At 42.2% G+C, this 22,686-nt stretch overlaps 1 protein-coding gene across 4 annotated transcripts; it reads left to right on the top strand.

Annotated features, from left to right (window-relative positions):
- Window positions 1-1,729: 1,729 nt before the first annotated feature.
- si:ch73-366l1.5 (FILIA-N KH-like domain-containing protein) lies at window positions 1,730-21,297 on the top strand. Of its 4 annotated transcripts, none has more exons than XM_034295346.1 (5): window positions 1,730-2,286; window positions 10,963-11,344; window positions 15,281-15,374; window positions 16,770-16,838; window positions 20,520-21,297. In XM_034295346.1, the coding sequence occupies exons 1-4, from the start codon at window positions 1,942-1,944 to the stop codon at window positions 16,801-16,803; spliced, it is 855 nt and encodes a 284-aa protein (XP_034151237.1). In that variant the 5' UTR covers window positions 1,730-1,941; the 3' UTR covers window positions 16,804-16,838; window positions 20,520-21,297. The 4 variants fall into 4 exon arrangements, with proteins under 4 accessions (XP_034151237.1, XP_028979500.2, XP_034151238.1 ...); XM_029123667.2 differs by having other exon boundaries at window positions 1,731-2,286; window positions 20,515-21,297; XM_034295347.1 differs by lacking the exon at window positions 16,770-16,838 and having other exon boundaries at window positions 1,731-2,286.
- The last annotated feature ends 1,389 nt before the right edge of the window (window positions 21,298-22,686 follow it).

The following is a 22,686-nucleotide window of genomic DNA, read 5'->3' as shown; positions in this document are numbered from 1 at the left end:
CACGTTTGAGAAGGGTCCAGAAGTTCTCAATAGGATTTAAGTCAGGTAAGGAAGGGGGGCAGGTCATTATTCGGGCATCTTTGAGGCCCTTGCTTGCTAGCCAAGCAGTGGAGTACTAGGATGCATGTGATGGAGCATTGTCCTACATAAAGAACATGGCCTTCCTGAATGCTGATTTGAAGACAGTATCCTCCAGAAACTGGCAGTAGGTTTGGGAGTTCAGTTTCAGTCCATCTTCAACCTGAAAAGGTCCAGCTACCTCATCCTTAATGATAGCAGCCCATACCAGTACCCCTCCTCCACCTGGCTGGTGCCTGACTGAAGTGGTGCCCTGTGTCCATTAGTGATGGCCATTGGCCCATCCATCCGGTCCATCAAGAGTCACTTTCATTTCATCTGTCCATAAAACCTTTGACAAATCTGTCTTCAGGTATTTCTTTGCCTAATCTATATGTTTCGTGTGAATCTTATTCAGCAGTGGTCTTCTTTCAGCCTTCTTGACCATGGCCATGTCTGAGCACATGACACCTTGTACTTCTGGACACTCCAGGTAGGTTGCAGTTCTGGAATATGGGAGCGCTGGAGGATAATGGGTTCCTGGTAGCTTCCCAATTAATTATTCTGTCAGAAGAATTAAGTATTTTCCAGTTAATTTGCATATTTTCTTCTCCATGCATTTTTCGCACCCCAGTTGACTATTCGCAACAAAACATTTGAGTGTCCGGTGGTCATGCCTCAATAGTTTAGCTATTTCAAGAGTGTTGCATCCGTCTGAAAAGCATTGTACAATCTTTGACTTTTCAGTGTCAGTTAAATCTCTTTTGGCCCATTTTACCTGAGGTCATGAAGCTGCCTAATAATTATGCACACCTTGATATAAGGTGTTTTTCACTGTTGCCACACCCTCCCTCGTTACACAAATACATATCACCTGAAATCCTATGAAACCTCAATCTAATGAGGATTCAAGCTTATATGGTTTGGCATTGGAAAATTTGCATAGAAATAATAATACGATCAGAATACTCACATGCCTAATTATTGTGCATGCAGTGTACTTCCACCTTCTTCATGGTCCTAAATGTCTGAGACCAGCTACCCAGACATTTGATAAAACCAGGTTTGTGCACTCAAATCATTTTCTGTTCAAACTTTCAGAAACCATCTCGATGAAGCTTTGTCCTCACGAGGATCTTGACCTAAATACTGTTTGGCACTAACAAACTTAAGTGGGCAAACTTCCATAGCCACTGGCACATTGGAAAAGTGCGCTCTTAACAGTTGAACCCCAGTTTTACTGTACGGTAACTCTGGTAATATGTTGAGTTAAAAAAATATAAGCGTTTCAGCCCTCCAGGATTGTAACTGAATATCCTGGCCTGTCATACATTTAGCTATTGCAATTAAGCCACTCTTATTTCTCCTTTATAATAAATGTGTCCTATCTTGCCAATAAAGATGTCCAAATTTGCCAATATCAACAGATTTCTTTTGTCACTCATGCTGTGTTTACTTTTGTTCTTATTTTGTTCTATAATATATTTCAGGTTTTGAACTTTTCTGAAATAGTATTTTGGGAAGACAATGTAATTACTTGTGTGTTCAGGAAAGCACATTTTTAACAAATCTTACATAAACATTATTTTATTTTCATTGGCTGAGGATATTGACAAGGGCAATGCCTCTTTAAGGTAGGCGGCTTTGTCATGATGGGCAGGTCTTTGGGAAATGACGCTACTTTCAGAAGCCTACGCTTAAACTGCAAGGCGCAGGTTTAGCTGATTGTGTTCTGTGGGAGCGCCGAGGAGATGGTCTTGAACGAGCCCAGGACTACAATCTAAAGAACTGACATTTACAAAAACTACATTTTGCATTTACACATATAAGACAATAACGACGGCAGAAACATTTCTCACGTGAACCTTAAATAATTGTACCGCAATGGAGCTCGATGCGTGCGTCATTATCCCTTCACTCTTCATTACCATTCTTGCTATTGTATTGGCAGCCAAATTCATCCCCAAAAATCAGCCACAGGAGAAGAAGAAGAAGGATGAAGTTGGCCATGGGGAAGATATTCCTCCCAAGAGGGAATTGGCATCAGCAATACCTGTAGTGGACGTACCTAAAGCAGAGCCGGAGGTGGAGGTACCACCATCAATAGTGCCCGAAGTTATCCCAAAACGATCAGTTGCTCCAGTGATTGAAGAGATTAACGTTTTAGAAGAAGAGACGTTACGAGAGGACGATATTTTCCCGAAGCAAGACTTTATCCCCACGGTTCAGGTAAGTTATGTTTAACTTAATTGAAGTGTTCTCTATAGAAAATGTGTTTTAAAGGGGCTCTTTGGCAACTCTCCAGAAAATCAATCAACTATTTCTAAATCAATATAGTTATCAATACATTTTTGGGTTTAATCTGTGAACTGTTTAGGCAAGTTATTACAAGCGCCGATAAGTAATACGAATTCCACCCCCTATCTCTTGAGAATCTAACATTAAATTGCGTTGTGTTTATAATAAAGCATTCTGTTTAAAGCTGGATTTAAAACAAGCACTTTTATTCCCACAGAAAGAAAAATTGCAAGAAAATTATCTCCTTATGACCACTATAAGCACAGTAGCAGTATGCTATTACCTTGTCTCCAAATCCTGTATTGCATTGCATTAGAGCCTATAGGAGCCCTTTACAAGCCTCTGATTAAAGGATGTCCACAGCCACTGTAATATGAGCAACATGCCTCAGGGAAGACATTGGAGACACCCTCTATATTTGGTCTCAAATATTTATTCTAATTTTTACTTTGCTAACTAAAGGGAGAGGTAGAAACAGGGCCAGCATGACACCTACCCATGGCAGATGGATATGACAGCATTAGACAAATGAGCATGTGACGCTGTGGCACTTGAGTATTAATGTGAGTGCTAAAAGTGTAAGGGAATCTGCACTCTTTCATTGCGGAATGTTTTGGAGCAGTTGATGTTGGGCTAACTGATTCCTCTCTCACTGTAGATGGGCCTCCATGGAAACCTGAGCGTTGAGACATTAATTTGCTCCCATTTGAATAGTATTTCGCTGGTATGTTTTTGAGAGGGCGAGACACTGGATTTCAGCCAAACGTTCATCATTCACTTTATGCTTGCAGCTTTACTGGCCGGCCATTGAAACCCAAATCTTCATTCATGCCCACCACCTGTAACCTAGTTATGGATGGCCATGTTGTAGTATTTACGTGTATGTCCCGCTAGTCATCACTGTCAGCGGGAGGGCCAACCCGGTGGGTGTAGGTACAGTGCCCCCTGCTGGTATAAGTTTAAGAGTGCTTGCTCCTGTCCCTACAGTTGAAACAGAGATTCCCTTGTTCCATTCAGCCTTATCTGTTATGAGAAATGTAAATTTGGGTGGCGGGCGGACATGTGAACATGCAGTTGAAGTGGATTGATGCTTTGTGTAGGGGCTAGAGTAACATGCTGCCTCACTTATCAGCATTCACACCAATAATCTGAGGCTGCTCTCATTCTCCCAATTAGGAAACGAACATGCACTGTCGAGTAGTTATAGCATTCTCATGTTATGAATCCCCTGCACAGCCGCGAGGCCCTCGAAAGGCACCCTCAGAATTTTGGGCTCTACATCTGTGCTTCTTGCCATACTGATGGCGTTCCCTAACCAGTACCCAAACCCTCTCACCAACCCGTTGGTCTCCTCTGCTTCAGTAACTCATCACGTCTCGTCTCGTCTGTGCCAGGTCTCTGTGGATTCAGCAGTGGAGTTATCCATACTCACCAACCATCGTCCTCCCCATCTGTCTGAACTTTACATGTTTTATTGTTCCTTAACATTTCTCTAAGTACTTGTTCATTCCAGTATGTAAAACCTTTTAGAAATCTTTGCCAACCCAAAGGTTGCACATGTTCTTCTCCCATCTGCACATTATTACCTCTTGGTTCTTTCAGCGTGTTGTAACACACCATATATGGGAATGTGTGGAGGCCTGCTAACGAACACGCTGCCATGTTGACAAGGCAGCAAAATACAGGCAACAGCTGGAGCAAGCAGGTCTTTTTTCAAATGTAAAATGGAGGACAGTCTACTTTTGTCCTTAAGTAATTTGCAGCTTAAAAGTAGGGTGTTCAAGTTTTTTTTTTCTCACACAGCAAACATTTGTTGTCTCCAGGTTGACAGTGTGTTTTTCCCTTAAGTAATTATATTAATGTAGTGTTTGTCTGTTGTCTCATCTTAAGGCCACTTCATTGTTAAAACTGAGTTGTTGAGTGTCTGGTACCAAGTCTTGAGAGGACCAAATGGTGTTTCTCAGAACATTCCTCAGCTCTCCCGTGTGTTTCAACTAACAGTAGCCTGTGATTGAATCGGCATGGCTTCTTGCACATTGGTCCAGCTCTTGGCTGACCTTCCCCTACAGGTATTTCCTGTCTCTCTGTCTGCAGGCAGGCTTGAGCTAGAGAGAGTCAGTTCTGTTCCCTCGTGTCCCTACCATTCCCAATATTTGCAACATTTGCCTGGACACCCGGACCCAGGCAGACACGCATTCCCCGTGCATTCCCCGTGAGAAAACAATGGCTTTACATCACAACACCAACGCTAATTCCCCTCGGTAATAAGGGCAGCGGCCCGTGATGAAGTTGGCGGTGACACTCTGTTGTGGGCACTGAGCCCATCTCTTTCTAGCTTGGCTCAACTGAAGCGGGTTGTTTTGGTCTTTTTCTGGCCTTGTTGGGCCCTGTGCTGTGCTCGCGATGAGTCAACGCACAGGAACGGAAGAGGTCTGCCCGTGCCTGAGGGAGAGGGGGAGAATGCAGGAGTTATTTTCTTTCCGAAAGGTTAGTCAATCCCCCGGTGAAAAGCTAAGTAACAAGAGTGCTTTGTAAGTGCGTTGGTTCGGCCTTTTGGCAGGTTGTAACTTTAAAGAGCTAGTCAACTTCTGTGCCAAAACTATAAAGTAGCTACATGCTTTCTGTTAGGTTTTTGTTATCCACGGTGGAAGTAATGGTGGTTGGAGCGGTTTTCTATAGAAAATGTACCACAAACGATGCCTGACCAAGGCCAGCAGCATTAACACTTCTCACAAAGCCCCACGCTGTCCGTTTGCCTACAACTTCTTACCCAAGCCACACGGCCTACACCTTTATGTAAATCTATCATTATTAATGCAGATACAGTCTACTATTATATACTTCATTTGACTTAAAAAAAAAGTATGTTTTTCTAGCAGGAAACTGAGTAAGTTTAACTGGAACTATCAATCAGATGTATTTATAAAGCCCTTTTTACATCATCAGTTGTCATAAAGTGCTTTTACAAAACACCCAGCCATCAAAGGAGAGGTCAGGGTCGAGGGTACCACCAAGGTTTCTTACAGTTTTTTGGGATACAACCATACAGCCGTAGAGGTTCACAGTGAGATCTTCCAACAAAACACTTTGTTTCTTGGGCCTCAAAAAGAGCATTTCTGTTTTTCTTGAGTTTAAAAGCAGGAAGACTTCAAAACTAAAAGTGTAGCTTTTCTATGCTCTGTATTGCTTGTTCAAATCGACAGCCAAACTGCACCATGACTCACTGTTATTAAAACATTTATTGGCAGCATGTGGCCTAAATTACAGAGAGCGGTTTTATTTTAAGTCTGCGGTTTGGGAAAACAGTACACAGTTCAAAGTATGGTACAATTTCAGTAATAATCTAATAATGTGTCTTCGGAGTCATTAATCACTCATGAAAATCAATATTTAGACTCTGGTTATGAAAGTGAAAGCTGGTACTTGGTTTTCATGCTCGTTGTGATATCACCAATGTCAGAATGGAATGGGACCCTTGCCCTGCAGCCTGCCAAACACACATTGGCCATTTACTGCCAGGACCCAACACTGTGTGCATATACACGATCAGCCATAACATTATGACCACCTGCCTAATATTGTGTAGGTCCCCCTTTTGCCACCAAAACAGCCCTGACCCGTCGAGGCATGGACTCCACTAGACCTGTGAGGGTGTGCTGTGGTATCGGGCACCAAGACATTAGCAGCAGATCCCTTAAGTCCTGTAAGTTGTGAGGTGGGGCCACCATGGATCAGATTTTTGTCCAGCACATCCCACTGATGCTCAATTGGATTGAGACCTGGGGAATTTGGAGGCCAAGTCAACACCTTGAACTTGTCTTCCTCACTCCATTTTTTCTTTGTGGCATGGCACATTATCCTGCTGAAAGAAGCCAATGCCATCAGGGAATACCATTGCCATGAAAGGGTGCTCATGGTCTGCAACAATGCTCAACTAGGTGGTACGTGTCAAAGTAACATCCATGCAAAAAAAATCAGATGCACTTTGTGTTCTGACACCTTTCTATCAGTACCGGCATTCACTTTTTCAGCAATTTGAGCTACAGTAGCTCTTCTGTTGGATCGGACCCCACGTGCATCAATGAGCCTTGGCCGACAATGACCCTGTCGCCGCATCACCACTTTTCCTTCCTTGGACCACTTTTGATAGGTACTGATCACTTCTGACTGGGAACACCCCACAAGGGCTGCAGTTTTGGAGATGCTCTGACCCAGTCGTCTAGCCATCACAATTTGGCCCTTGTCAAAGTTGCTCAGATCCTTACGCTTTCCCATTTTTCCTGCCTCTAACATATCAACTTTGAGGACAGCATGTTCACTTGCTGCCTAATATATCCCACCCACTGACAGGTGCCATGATTACGAGACTATCAGCGTTATTCACTTCACCTGTCAGTGGTCATAATGTTATGGCTGATCGGTGGATGTATATTTTGTATTTCCATTACGGGGTCTTTGGGTTTTCACACACATTACAATCTCATCTACACCACATGGCTTGATCCTCACCTGAGAGCCCTGGGTCCTAACAGTGGTCACTCTATCCCACCGGATGATCCTGGCCATGCAGCTCATCACAGTCTGAAGGTCCGTCCTTTGTCATTTCATTCTCAGGGAATCTCAGGCGGCGATAAGGCGGTTGGTTCCGGGGACAATGTGTCTGTGTTTGTCCAGAGACACAGAGCAGGGCTGGGAGGTTACTGAGACAACAGGACACTATTCCAGCACAGATGCCTTGGCCCTCTTCCCTGAGCCACTTTTCATGGGTCTGATTGACTGTAACACCATGACACAAACAGCCTGGCACTTCCGAGTAGAAATGCATCTCATTTGGGAATTTCACTGGATGGATTAGCCACATAAGAAAATGATTGTGTATTATTGTATTGATTCCTGTTATTTTGTATATGTTTTAGGGCATTTCAGAATTTATTGTAGAGAGGCAGCTGTTAGTCTACATCAATTTACTTTTTAATGCTGTATGATTCTGGAGTAGTACTATAGTTGTCTTTAGTGATAGTGTACTGTTTTGTCATGTAAGGAATCTCAGGACAGTGTAGATGAGTGCATACAGTATCTCTAAATGTCTCCAGCTGATCCAGTCTTAACGTAGACATCCATCGCCACAATAGTCCAACACCCACTCAAGGTTTTGCCGCAGCAAAATGAGCTACAGTCCTCCGTCAGTGTTGCAAATGCCAGGTATCGGGCTTACCCAGTGACAAGCTCATTCTGTGAGGTCATCGGCACACGGCGTGCCAAAATGGAGGAGGGCCTGTACAGCATGAGGTCAGAGGTCACTGTAACAGGCTGGCAGTTGTTAACATGGCCCTAAATCCTTCACAAGCCGTCCCAAAGCTCTTGGCTTCTGTTGGTATCCGTATTCCTCTGGGGTCATTAGAAAAATGGAGCCTGACAGATGATGACTGAAGCACAATGGGATAATGACTTCACCCGCTACTGGAGAGAAATCTCTGACCAAATTTGGAGGGATACAGTATATACCAAAAAAGTGTTGGTCAAGATAGACTATCTTATATACTATGAGCGATGCATCATCTCACATTATTTAGCCCTGCGACCATGAATCAGCGTATGACTTGGGTTCTGTAATGTGCATGGGGCGTTTGGGTGTTTAATAGCTGAGGAATTCCGTGGCGTTGGTCTGTGGGTGGATCTGCTAACTGGATGCCATTCCAGTGGCTGGGTGTGAGCAGCTTATGCTGGACATCTTTTATATAACCCATACATCAGATGCTGTTGTTTCCTACGGAAGGTGGTGGGCGGAGCCAAGCACGAGCTAGCAGGTTCCCATTGGCACGTTGTTTTCACCAAATACAATGGACTTCCTCTGCGTGTAGGGAGTCACGACCGGATGCTTCAGATGTATACATGTGGTGGGCCATCTGGCTCCTAGTTCTATCTTTGGGGCAGCTCAAGGATCAGGCAATGAGAGACTGTAGAACCTGGCTTGCTCTGTTGGCTGCCATGGGTTTAGTCACCCATTGTTGTAGCCTGCTACAACTTAAAATGTTACTTATATTTTATATTTCTACACTTTACAGTGGGCACTTAAAATGTCTGAACATGTATTGTTGTTACTACAGCTGTGTGTGATTGTCTTCATGTTAAAGGTGTGTGTGTGTGTGTGTGTGTGTGTGTGTGTGTGTGTGTGTGTGTGTGTGTGTGTGTGTGTGTGTGTGTGTGTGTGTGTGTGTGTGTGTGTGTGTGTGTGTGTGTGTGTGTGTGTGTGTGTGTGTGGTACACACACACACTGAACAAGGATTTGAATTGGCTGCAGGTGACAGCTGTCACTCATACAAGACAGCTGTCACTCATACAAGACCCATTAGTGTGTCAGGAGGTTATGTCCACAAGAATCAGCAGTCAACCTCTTATAGATGTTTGCTCTGGTATGAAGCTACGCAATGCAGGTTTAACATTTTAGCATGTGAAAAAGCCTAGTCTAAAGAAACAAGCATTACTGGAATGCAGTAGCTATCTTTGGCTCTGTTTCCCCACCATGGGCGTTAGAGAATCTCTGTTTTCCACACTCTTGGTGTCCTTTTGCTCTCTGTAGTATGATAGGCAGATATTACATCTGTTTAAGCTCTGGCTCGATTTACTGTCTCCATTCTTGGTAATTTCTCAAAGTCAGCGATGGTTAAACGGATTAATTTTCAAATTATATTGAATTATTATTTAGCACACTCCCACAGTGTTTAATCTAGAAACACCGTTCAAACTTTGAAATGTGCAGTGTTCATGACCTGATTGCTTGCAATGTAAAACCTCTTGTTATTGGCTAAAATATCATTATTTTAAAACTTTGACTTTAATGGGATAACATCCTTAGTTAATGACAGCCTGGCCAAAATTGCAAGTTGATGAGACGACACAAAAAACCACATGAAACAGCTTTTGAGAATATTTCGACTGTGAGTAGCAGAAAAAACTACTTTTCTTTTTATGGTCTTATAATAAGATGGTCTTATCTTATAATTTATTATTATTATTATTATTATTATTCTGGGTAGTCTCTTCTGGGTAGTCTCCAAGGTAGACTCAACTGTAATGGTGAGTGACTACAACACAGTATTGAATGCATTAATAAATTGTAAAGGCAACCAAACTACCAACTACAATTTACTGGCCTTTAGAGAAATCTCTGATCTAGCATCCTTGAATGTGCTAGAACATACAGATATTTGGAGGCTTTAAAAACCCAGAGCAAATTGGATATAGCTGTTGTTCTTTCTAAATGGTCTTTAGTAATGAAACAAATAGAGAGGTCCTTGTCTCCCCAAAAATAGGTTTGCAATATTTCAAATTTGTCTGCAGTAGATTGTATCTGTTCTACACTCACCTAAAGGCTTATTAGGAACACCATACTAATACTGTGTTTGACCCCCTTTCGCCTTCAGAACTGCCTTAATTCTACGTGGCATTGATTCAACAAGGTGCTGAAAGCATTCTTCAGAAATGTTGGCCAATATTGATAGGATAGCATCTTGCAATTGATGGAGATTTGTGGGATGCACATCCTGGGCACGAAGCTCCCGTTCCACCACATCCCAAAGATGCTCTATTGGGTTGAGATCTGGTGACTGTGGGGGGCATTTCAGTACAGTGAACTCATTGTCATGTTCAAGAAACCAATTTGAAATGATTCGAGCTTTGTGACAAGGTGCATTATCCTGCTTGAAGTAGCCATCAGAGGATGGGTGGTCATAAAGGGATGGACATGGTCAGAAACAATGCTCAGGTAGGCCATGGCATTTAAACAATGCCCAATTGGCACTAAGGGGCCTAAAGTGTGCCAAGAAAACATCCCCCACACCGTTACACCACCACCACCAGCCTGCACAGTGGTAACAAGGCATGATGGATCCATGTCCTCATTTTGTTTACACCAAATTCTGACTCTACCATCTGAATGTCTCAACAGAAATCGAGACTCATCAGACCAGGCAACATTCTTCCAGTCTTCAACTGTCCAATTTTGGTGAGCTCGTGCAAATTGTAGCTTCTTCTTCCTATTTGTAGTGGAGATGAGGGGTACCCGGTGGGGTCTTCTGCTGTTGTAGCCCATCCGCCTCAAGGTTGTGCGTGTTGTGGCTTCACAAATGCTTTGCTGCATACCTTGGTTGTAACAAGTGGTTATTTCAGTCAAAGTTGCTCTTCTATCAGCTTGAATCAGTCGGCCCATTCTCCTCTGACCTCTAGCATCAACTAGGCATTTTCGCCCACAGGACTGCCGCATACTGGATGGTTTTCCCTTTTCACACCATTCTTTGTAAACCCTAGAAATGGTTGTGCGTGAAAATCCGAGTAACTGAGCAGATTGTGAAATACTCAGACCAGCCTGTCTGACACCAACAACCATGCCACGCTCAAAACTGCTTAAATCACCTTTCTTTCCCATTCTGAGATTCAGTTTGGAGTTCAGGAGATTGTCTTGACCAGGACCACACCCCTAAATGCATTGAAGCAACTGCCATGTGATTGGTTGATTAGACAATTGCATTAATGAGAAATTGAACAGGTGTTCCTAATAATCCTTTAGGTGAGTGTACATCTTACATTCTGAACCTTCTGTCCCCGCAGGCGCTGCCAGAGTTTGTGCCAGAATCAGAGCTTGAGCCAGAACCTAGTCCAGTTATTGTTCAGGAACCCATCACCAAATCTCAACCTGTCGTGGAGGAGATCCCTGTCAGACATCCCACCCCCGAGGCGGAGAGGGAGCCCACCCCCGAGGCGGAGAGGGAGCCCACCCCCGAGGCGGAGAGGGAGCCCACCCCCGAGGCGGAGAGGGAGCCCACCCCCGAGGCGGAGAGGGAGCCCACCCCCGAGGCGGAGAGGGAGCCCACCCCCGAGGCGGAGAGGGAGCCCACCCCCGAGGCGGAGAGGGAGCCCACCCCCGAGGCGGAGTGGGAGCCCACCCCAGAGACTATCTTCGTGCCAGAGCTCAAGACTGTTGAGAGCAATGGTAGTACATTGTTTGTTTTTTGTGTTAGCTAATTGTCTGCTGTGTGTACGGTCAGGTGATCATGTGTGTACAGAATAGGAGATCATGTTTGACTTCCTAAATTGATAGTCATGACTGTCTTACCAGTCCTGAATGAGTCTGAATGAATCAGCCAGCATAAGCCGGATGCACACCACTGAAACACTACAAACCCAGCAAATGTTCATGGAGTAACTGCTAATTATGTCTAGCTACATGAGGGAGAACAAGTATTTGAAACACTGCCGATTTTGCAGGTTATCCCACTTACAAAGCATGTAGAGGTCTGTCATTTTTATCATAGGTACCCTTCAACTGTGAGTGACGGAATCTAAAACAAAAATCCAGAAAATCACAGATTTTTTAAATAATTAATTTTATTGCATGACATATGTATTTGATCACCTACCAACCAGTAAGAATTCCGGCTCTCACAGATCTGTTAGTTTTTCTTTAAGCCCTCCTTTTTTCCACTCATTACCTGTATTAACTGCACCTGTTTGAACTCGTTACCTGTATAAAAGACACCTGTCCACACACTCAATCAAACAGACTCCAACCTCTCCACAACGGCCAAGACCAGAGAGCTGTGTAAGGACATCAGGGATAAAATTGTAGACCTGCACAAGGCTGGGATGGGTTACAGGACAATAGGCAAGCAGCTTGGTGAGAAGGCAACAACTGTTGGCGCAATTATTAGAAAATGGAAGAAGTTCAAGATGACGGTCAATCTCCCTCGGTCTGGGGCTCCATGCAAGATCTCAACTCGTGGGGCATCAATGATCATGAGGAAGGTGAGGAATCAGCCCAGAACTACATGGCAGGACCTGGTCAATGACCTGAAGAGAGCTGGGAGCCCAGTCTCAAAGAAAACCATTAGTAACACACTACGCCGTCATGGATTAAAATCCTGCAGCACACGCAAGGTCCCCCTGCTCAAGCCAGCGCATGTCTAGGCCCTTCTGAAGTTTGCTAATGATCATCTGGATGATCCAGAGGAGGAATGGGAGTAGGTCATGTGGTCTGATGCGACAAAAATAGAGCTTTTTGGTCTAAACTCCACTCACCGTGTTTGGAAGAAGAAGGATGAGTACAAGCCCAAGAACACCATCCCAACCGTGAAGCATGGAGGTGGAAACATCATTCTTTGGGGATGCTTTTCTGCAAAGGGGATAGGACGACTGCACCATATTGAGGGAAGGATGGATGGGGCCATGTATCGCGAGATCTTGGCCAACAACCTCTATCACTCAGTAAGAGCATTGAAGATGGGTTGTGGCTGAGTCTTCCAGCATGACAACGACCCAAAACACACAGCCAGGGCAACTAAGGAGTGGCTCCGTAAGAAGCATCTCAAGGTCCTGGAGTGGCCTAGCCAGTCTCCAGACCTGAACCCAATAGAAAATCTTTGGAGGGAGCTGAAAGTCCGTATTGCCCAGTGACAGCCCTGAAACCTGAAGGATCTGGAGAAGGTCTGTATGGAGGAGTGGGCCAAAATCCCTGCTGAAGTGTGTGTAAACCTGGTCAAGAACTACAGGAAACGTATGATCTCTGTAATTGCAAACAAAGGTTTCTGTACCAAATGTTAAGTTCTGCTTTTCTGATGTATCAAATACTTATGTAATGCAATAAAATGCAAATTAATTACTTAAAAATCATACAATGTGATTTTCTGGAATTTTGTTTTAAATTCCGTCACTCACAGTTGAAGAGTACCTATGATAAAAATTTGACTTCTACATGCTTTGTAAGTGTGTGAACCTGCAAAATCGGCAGGTTATCAAATACTTGTTCTCCCCACTGTTTAAAAAAAAAAAATAAAATGTATAAGATATCTGGTGTTTACTCATCAATAGCCCTTCCCCTGACAGTCATTCTTGAGACTGGAATTGAGTAGTGAATTGAAAACCAGCATCATTTGGTATTTCAATCGGGTCTTTCCGGGTTGTTCCAGGCCCCAGGCTGGTGTCATTGTGCCCCATACAGTAATGTGTTTCCATTGGAGAGGTTGAAGTATTCCTCCCTGGAATACAATACAATACAACCACACAGAGCCATAAACACAAGCTTTTTTTCTTATGGCAAAAGTTTTCAAACCCCTGACAAATTCTGTCATATTACTGATTTACAAATACTACATTGAAATTTCATTCTGATATATTTTCTTTAAATACCGACACTTAATCAATTACTGTATGGTGACATTGTTTTAATGTTGGGGAATATTCGTAAGCTCCCAGTAAGGCTGTGAATCTGAAGGAAAATGGAGACCAAAGAGCATTCCTGATAATTTCGAGATAATGTAATACCAATGCATAGATTAGGAAAAGGGTACAATGTAATATTGATGTGTTTGGATATTCCAGAGCACGGATCAATAATCCAAGTCAATAAGTGACTGTCCCCCCAAACTCAGATCAAAAAAGGAGACTTGTGAGAATAGGCACAGAGAGGCCAATAATGCATTTGAAGGCGCTACAGAAGTCAGAGGCTGAGAGTGGAGAAATGGTGCCCCAACAATATTTAGAGCTCTGCATAAAACTGGCCTGTATTGGCGGATGGCAAGAAATAAACTGTTGCTGAAAAAAGTACCATCTGAAAACATTAGTGACCCAGCTGCAATATGCAAAAAGGTTTTATAGTAAGATTGCGCAATAAATTCTGTCCAAATAGCTCAATGTGGCGCAAACATATGTGCCTATACCTCAAGACAAATCATCCCTACAGTGAAGTATGGTGGTGCCAGCATCATGCTGTGGGGATGCTTTACATCAGCAGAGGCTGGACATCAATAAAGGAAGAATGAAGGCAAGTACAGGGAAATATTGCAAGGCAACCAGTACCATCCAATAAAAAGATGATGCTTGGGAGGAAATGTACCTTTCCGTTGGTCAATCTCAAGAGCAAACCCAGACCAACATTGTAGTAGTTCAATAACAAAAATCTGAACGTCTGATATTCACCAAGTAAGGGTCCTGATCTCACTCCCATTGAGGCTTTTTGCCACAATTTGAAAATTGCAGCCCAAAAGCATTGTCCAGCCAACCTGAACTACCTATAGCAAATCTTCAGCAAAGCTGGGACGTTGTTATTGCAATGAAAGATGGATCAACCAAATACCAATGTGTGGCTGTTGAATTCCTGTGTAAGCAGAATGTGTATGTAAAATGTATTTTCATAAAACCAATGTCACAATACAATAATTAGTTATGACTCAGTGTTTTCAAATAAAATAAAACTAGTATAGCCGGGAGTTTTATTTTAGTCATTTGCTAAAGGAAAGAAAATGAACAGTAGTTAACTGACATGCAGTTCTCTGAAGCCACAGCTATGTGAGCTCTCAACTCTTGTCATCAATAATGCCCTTTCCAATGTAACGACATCCCATGAACCCTTCTAACCAAGAGCTCATTTTTTCTTGGTAGACAGACTCCCTCAACAACTGTCTATTTACTCTTAGGATCAGTGTGTCTTTCACCAGCAGGCTGTTATATGACAGCCACAGCTGTCTGTATCAGTAAAGAGTCATCCTCTGCCTCATCAAGATGTGGATTGTTGGGGTCTGGTTCCACCCATACTGTAAACTGAGTCAGCAACCCTGGCACACAGAAGTGGACCAGTTGTCTGGTGGGATTTAATCTAGGTCAGACAGTCACGCCGGGCTCCGTATTGACGGTACTCCACAACTGGATGTCCGTCCATTAATCCTAATCACTGAAGCCACGGTACTGTAACCAATGACCACAGAGGTCCCAGAGAAGGATCAAACCCTCCTCCATCCACACGGCAAGTCCAAGCATTAATCTGCATGTGTGAGATAATAACAGCTAGCTGACATTACGGTGTGTGTGTGTGTGTGTGTGTTTGTGTTCAGTTGTGAACACGCAGTGATCATGTACACTCCTCTTTTCTCCTCAGACGTTGCATCAGCAGAGGAGGTGCACTTTACCCCAGGAATTAAAATTAGCAAACTGGAGAAGCTGGTGACCAAGGAGGAGATGGAGGAGCAGAGGTGATTACAACCCCCCCCCCCCCCACACCTCTTTGTCTTCCACCTTCCCGTGTCGTGTCTGTTTTCTTACCTGGCTTGTGTCTGTCAGTCCTGTTGGTCAATTCAAGCACCTAAGCAAGCAATGGCTGGGCCTCCTGCTTTGGCTACTAACTGTGGCTACTCGTTCTCTCAAAAGACATGTACACTCTAGGCTTCTACTCTTCCTTTTAAGTTAATCAGATTGTAAGATAAGATTTTAAATGGTAGTAAATGTCAGGATGGAGGCGTACACAACAAAGACTGCTTCTTTTTCACGCACTTTCACTGCCGTTTGTTTGTGTCTCTCTCCCTTTCTCATTTTCAATTTAATGGGGCTTTATTGGCATGGCAGACATTTGTTTACATTACCAAAGCAAATGGAAAGTAAGAAATATCGAACAAGAAGAATAAATAATAAGTGGAAGGGAATAACAGCAATTCAAAGTTAACCTCACACGTAAACGTCTCTGCACTCTCTCTTGCTCTCTCACACATTCCTGGAGTCTGAACTTGAATAATCAGAGGGAGGAAGGAATTAAGTTATGTAAGGACAAGATGCCTCCTGTCTTACAGATTGGCCAGCCCTGTTCTCAGCTAGCGGAACAGTGCAGTAGACCTTATGCCCAAGGCATGCTGGAGGATTGAGCGACTGGTGTGAGAGAATATGGGGCAAATGGGTATTCGGTTTTGGGGGGAGTGACGCAGAGGCAATGTCAGTTTTGTGTCACTTTTTAGTGGTTTATTTTTGCCTAGATTCTATTGCTAGAGGAGTGGATGTATCAGGCTCCCTTAAATGAGTGGCGTGCGCCTTTAACGCAGTAATTTAATCAAGGTCTTAAAATATCTGCCAAGATCGGCTATGTTAGTGTTTTGTGTTCCCAGTTAGTTGGTTACGTCGCTACATTGTGTTGCCATGGAGTTGCGAGGTCTGGGAGTAGAAAATGAGCGGAGGAAGGAAAGGCATGTAGGACCTTAACTTCAGGAATGTTTTTATTTGTCTTTCGGGAACATTTATTTTCCTTCTTGTTTGAAGTGACTCAGGGTTTTAAAATCTCGTTATGTACTAATAGGGGAAATTAAACTCCCTGTCCCGGCCCTCACCACGCTGTTCCCAAAACCCCCTGTGTCCCGTCCCTGTGTATGTTAACACGAGACCACAGTACAGACCGAAATTCACCTCAACCAACACTTTGGTCTAAACTCGATAATAAACAGCATCTGTCTGTGCAATGTATTCCTTTTAGAAAAAATATAATTACCGCAAGGTGCCAATGTCGGGAAGAATCTGTGGGACTGTTGTTTTTTTCCCAAGCTGTTGAGTTATGTAGTTATGCGCTGCTGCACTGAACTGCCTTCCTTCTGCCTTTATGTTTTCAGGATAGAGCTCACCCCTGACTTTACTTCTCTATAAGCAACATCGAACGTGAAAGTTGGATTATGGATAAGGTATCATTCAACTTTAACCCATCACCCCAGTGCCCCTTATGTACACCCAGGTCCCCTAATGAAAAACACTTGTGACCAAACCAGTCGCTAACCAACCAACCCCTCAGTCCCCTTTTTCTTCCACCCCTAACTCACTAGGCTGTGACCACCTGTGACTTGCATATGCAGCATAATACACATTCATAATACTACTTTCTATTTTATTCTTCCTCCCTTGTAGAACAGCAGGAGCTAAATGCGTTTGAAATAGATTTTCTTTTTTTGTTTGTAGAAACTAAGCTTTAACATTAAAATAGTTTAAGCTGCAAAATATGATGACCCCATTGCAGAAAGATAAGCCTTTGAAGAACATATACACACCCGTAGAACCTGACCAGGCAATACATTAGACTGGAAGGAAGGTCAAACATATAACTTCCCAATATTTTTGATCCAGTTCATCCTTTTGATGTATGTACTATTTTGTTTGGTTTTTTATTTACATCACAAGGAATTCTACTCAAAATTAGTAAGCCATTGTTTTAACAAATACAAAAGAGACTTATAGGATAGTTAAATATTTTCAAATATTTTGTCCTTTTAATGGCTTAGTTTTGGTTAATTTTCAGTGTGCATATTTTAATTATTATTTTCCAGCCCGACAGTCCGCTCCGTCAAAAATGTATTGATAATACTTGTAATGATCTTGTCTTGTCACAGCAACTCAAAGCATGGTGTTAAACCTAGGTTCCCTTTATTCAACTCAAAACCACCACGTTACATTGCATCAACAATTTAGGGTTTAGGTTAATTATAAGTTAATGCTGGTATTGGTATTAAAATAACTCCCTGTTTCACTTGTTACAGTACTTTCACAGCACCAAGAGTATACCTTGCCACCACAAATGGTTTTTAAGGGACTTAGCCAGTAGCCACTTAGTTAGCCACTAAGAGACTTAAGCTGATGTGATAGCAAAAGCGAACGACTACGTCAGAGAGGGAACATTCTGGAAGAGTTCCCTTTATCCACAGAGCACTTTCTGTCTGATTCCTGACCACCAGACCTACAACCATCCCACTCTCTACCACCCTCTGTCTGAAGACCATCTCACACAATGGAGCTTAAGGCTCAATAGGGACACACAGTGAAATGCCATTGTCTGGTGAAACCATGGGTGCTGGGATAATGGAAAGTGCTTCACTGATGTGAGTCATTATTAGTGCTGCGGGGGAGACTCGATATGAATGATAAAGACCTCCCCCCACCTTCTTTTGAGATTACAACTGTGAGGAATCTCTCAAGAAGGCATATTCCTAAAGTCTTCATGCTGGCGGCAGAGGAGAATCACCTTGAGAAACACTTTGAGAATCAGTTGCTCGTGCTCTAACAGCACCACCGAGAAAGGACAGCATTATAACATTTATTAATTTAGTGTGTGAGTGAGACTTGTATTATGGCCTTGCTGACTTTAGGAGCTAGCTGATAAATTAGAACTAATATTATGTCAACAGTCACACTGGCGCACACTTTTTGTAAGCTGTGTGCATATTGCTGCCATGACAGCCTTCAACATAAATAATGAATAGTGGTCATAGAGAACATGGTTTTTTATCGATTTGGTAACTGTGTACGTTATGCTGTTTCGTCTGAGGGGAACATTGCAGACTGCTATTAGCACTCCATCAATATAGCTAGATCACAAAATTACATTTGTTTTATGCAGTTCTGTTAACTACATGAGGCCTAAGCCATACATTACTAAGAGGAGATGGCTACCGTTTTAATGATACATTTTAGTTGTGCCCTGACCATTAACTCTGTACCATTCTGCCCTCTGCAGGACCTTTAGAGGTAGTGACTAAGCTACTTTAGAGGACTTTAGGTAATGTCTTTGTGAACGCTTATAACAAAATTATGTATTTATTCTATTCTTAAGAAAAGGTTTATGAAAGTTTGGCACCAATTTTACTAAAGTTTGCCATTACAGCAATACATGATTTTACTTCAGTACTAAGAATATGTACATATTTTTTTGGTCATTTGAACACATGGGTTAACATGTGATATCAAAGGCAGCAGAGCTAACATTATTGGTCATTTCAGGCAATCAATTGTTTCAGGTCAGAGCTGTGTTCCCATTTATGTTGAAGTATTCTGTCCATGAGGGATAGTAACTATATCTGCTGCCTTTTCAGTGTTGTAGTCCCCTTGGTTAAGCCTAAAATGCCAGTCACCAAATGATGACCGGACTAGTGTGTTTTAAATGTTAGAGGGCAGTATTCTGCTAGATTAACCACAGTAATATTAAACAAATATGTTGACACTATTATAGCCTACAAGAAAACAGTGCTATATTTTTGTTACAATTTTGAAAAAGAAAAAGAACATCCTTGCTTCAGCGGCCTCTGATTCTTTTTTTTAATAAAAAGGGCATCCAATACCCTTGATCCTTGACATAACTAGACAGCTCATTGGCAGGACATTATATTGGCAACTCTGGTTACAACTGCGCTGGCAGAGTAGGAAACAGCTGTTGACAATTTAAATGATATAGCCTGAAAAATATGTACATCGATGTAACTATTAACTGGGATTTTTTTTTTTAATCCTTCAGAAATGACTTGAGTACAAGACTCATAGGGTACAGTCCACAGAGTGTAACTAGCAAAGTATTAGTGCCCTTTGACCTCTCCCATCCCCATCACTCTACATGAGTGTTTACTATTCAGCAAAAGATGAGGAGCCTGTGCCTGTATGTTCAATTTCAGTCCCGGAGGACAAAACAATGTGCTTCTGCCTTTTTAGTTAAACTCACCTCGTGTCTCCAGGACCAGAGTAGAATAGCCTTGGCAGACGTCCTTCCTCTAATGTGCTATTGGTTATAGCCAGAAGATGGCAGTTTTTGTCAGTATAGCATACATGGGAAAACCAGGCTGCACTTGACAAAGATATATTTTTTGTTATTCCAATAGGGCAGACTCTGGAATACAAGTACATTTCCAATCAAACTCTTTGCTCATTGTCTGTTCACATCCAGAATGTTAGGGTCTGTGTGTGTATTCAACATGTGTATAATGTGTATTGTCCTGCGTCCTAGTACATAATTATTCCACAGAAGGACTTGTTCTTCTTCATGTTTCGATGTGACATTGTTTTGCTTGGGTATTCAGCGGTCAGATTCCCATGTCTGTTAGAATGATTCATTTGCTAATTTATCTTCGTTGCAGACTTAAACATAATTAACCTCTGTTATGGCATGCCTAAAAAATTGCCATCCAACCTTAGTTAGTACTCTGTGGTGTTCCGGGGGTGACCTACCACCTAGGTATCGATCTAGGATCGGCCTCCCCTCTTGGAGGTTGGGTGGGTCTTTTCCGTGAGTGCTTTGATAAAGCTTTGGTCAGAGCCCTTCAGGCCTCCTGAGGCCAATTAAACCCTGCTGCAAGCTGACTTAACAGGCAATGTTGAGTGATCTCACACTCTCTGAATTTTTGTCGGGACCATTGAGTCTGAGATCAGTCTGATGGCAATTCTGCTTCTCCTACTTGGCTCTTTTGCAATAGCATCTAATAATGTCAGTAAAAGACCTGCAGCTGTGTTGGTCAACAGATAGGTTACAGTGTTGTACTTTTTACAATAACCTGTGAAGCCCTGGGAGTCAGTAGTACATTTTAATGTTTTGTTTCTTTCTTTCAGTGCAGCTGAGTAAGAGAAGAAAAACAGCAACTTTAACCCTGCACATTTGTTGTCTTTATTTTCTGAAAAAGGATCAAGACAAACCTCTGCCGATAAGAGCGATTTGGACTGTTGTTTTTCTGACAATGTTGCTGTTAATTTGGAAAATAAATATTGCTTTTGGTCTTCTTTCCTTTCCTTCCCACTTTAAAAGGATGGGTATTATTGCTTAACTCTACCTGTGAATGGCAAGCTGTATTACAACAAACACACACGTGCCTATGTACATCTTTACTCTTCCCTCTGCTTCCATCTACTGTCTTACTAGGTTCATCTTTGATTAGAGCAGGAGTTTTCAAAACTGAGATAGTTTGAAGAGAATATATCCATGCTTATTACAGTCTTATGTGTTCAAAAAAGGTTCAGAGATACAAAGTTTCGTGAGGTAATGAAGGGAAAGCAATGAACATTACAATACCAATACAGCTAGTGTTTAAAAAAGGCTATTGTTGGTGGGGATTGGGGACAGTTTGTTTCTTTGTTTTAGATTAAGAAACTGTTATTTAAAGCCATGTAATGACTTTAAAGTATTGGTCTTGGTGGAAGCTGTCGATTCTGAGCCTGTCCCATGACAGTGAATAGGCTTATTTTCCTATGGGACTGGAACCTGGCAAAATTGTCATTTGTATGTCTGTAAGATGAACTAGGACGATTTTTGTAGAGAGTTAAATGTTTTGTTTGAACATGAAGTTTAAGGGGGCTTTTGTAAACTATTATTAAAAGACAGTTTGTTTAAAACCATCACTTACGTTTTGTAGTTTTTCCACACACTCATCATCGTTTCTCTCTATCTTGTTTAATCCTGCACATTAAAATGCTGGGTTAGGACTTCATTCAAAGAAAGACTTAAGTATTTATTTTTCTGTGGTCAAACTCTGATTGGTCTTAGGTTCTGTATAAAAAATATAGAACTACTGCAAGGAGAAACCCCATAACATGTATGCTTATAGTGAGCACAGGATGTTTTTTGTTAAAATCTCTGCTATGACTCTGATTAATGAATCTCAGCCTTGATCTAAATCACTTTTACATACCTGCATTATTGCACATTTTGTAGAACATTATCTCTAAAAATTTGGGACACTGTGTAAAATGCAAATAAAAACCAAATGCAATGATGTGCAAACAATTTATCCTTGTATTTAATTGAAAATAATACGAAGACAACATATCACATGTTGAAACTGCGAAATTTGTCTTCAAAAAAATACTTTCCCATTTTAAATTTGATGCCAGCAACACGTCAAACATTTTGCGACAGGGGCATGTTTACCACTGTGTTGCATCACCTTTTTGGGAACTGAGTTCTCCTTTGCTGTATTTGTCATTTGACAATGCGTCAAATGTTTTCAATAGGGGATATGTCTGGACTGCAGGCAGGCCAGTTTAGCACCCAGTCTCTTTTACTGTGGAGCCATGCTGTTGTAATACATGCAGAATATGGTTTGGCTTTGTCTTGCTGAAATAAGCATGGCCTTCCTTGAAAAATATGTTGTCTGGATGGCAGCGTATGTGGCTCCAGAACCTCTATATATTGTTCAACATTAATGGTGCTTTCACAGATATGCAAGTCACCCATGCCATATGCACTACTGCATCCCCATACCATCATGGATGCTGGCTTTTGCATTGTGTAAATATAAAATTATAATAAAAGTCAGATGGTCCCATTCCTTTTTTGCCCGGAGGACGTGGTGTCCATGATTCCTCAAAATAATCTCACATTTTGATTAGTCAGACCACAGGATAGTTTTCCACTTCGCCTTAGTCTATCTAAAATCAGCTCTGGCCCAGAGAAGGCGCTGGTGTTTCTCAATATCGTGTATGTATGGTTTCTGTTTTGCTTTTGGTTTTCGGGAAGTGTTCCTGAGCACATGCAGTGATTTCCATTATAGAATCATGTCGGGTTTTAATCCAGTGCTGACTAAGGGCCCAAAGATCACGGCCATCCAATTCTGGTTTTCACCCATGTCCCTTACGTACAGAGATTACTCCAGATTCTTTGAATCTTTTAATGATATTGTGTACCGTAGATGAGATCCCCAAACTCTTTGCAATTTTATGTTGTGATATGTTATTCATGAATTGTGGCACTATCTTTCAGAGTCGTGAACCTCTCCCCATCCTCACTTC

This window comes from Esox lucius, chromosome 11 (genome assembly GCF_011004845.1).
Source record: "Esox lucius isolate fEsoLuc1 chromosome 11, fEsoLuc1.pri, whole genome shotgun sequence".
In the NCBI taxonomy this organism is placed as follows: Eukaryota; Metazoa; Chordata; class Actinopteri; order Esociformes; family Esocidae; genus Esox; species Esox lucius.
This window is presented reverse-complemented; position numbering and strand designations above follow the sequence as displayed.

Excerpts from the sequence above, each read along its gene's own strand:
- si:ch73-366l1.5 (XM_034295346.1), top strand. The coding sequence starts at position 1,942 with ATGGAGCTCGATGCGTGCGTCATTATCCCTTCACTCTTCATTACCATT. Across the intron at positions 11,345-15,280 it reads CAAGACTGTTGAGAGCAATG|ACGTTGCATCAGCAGAGGAG; the intron begins GTAGTACATTGT and ends TTTTCTCCTCAG. Across the intron at positions 15,375-16,769 it reads GAGGAGATGGAGGAGCAGAG|GATAGAGCTCACCCCTGACT; the intron begins GTGATTACAACC and ends TTATGTTTTCAG.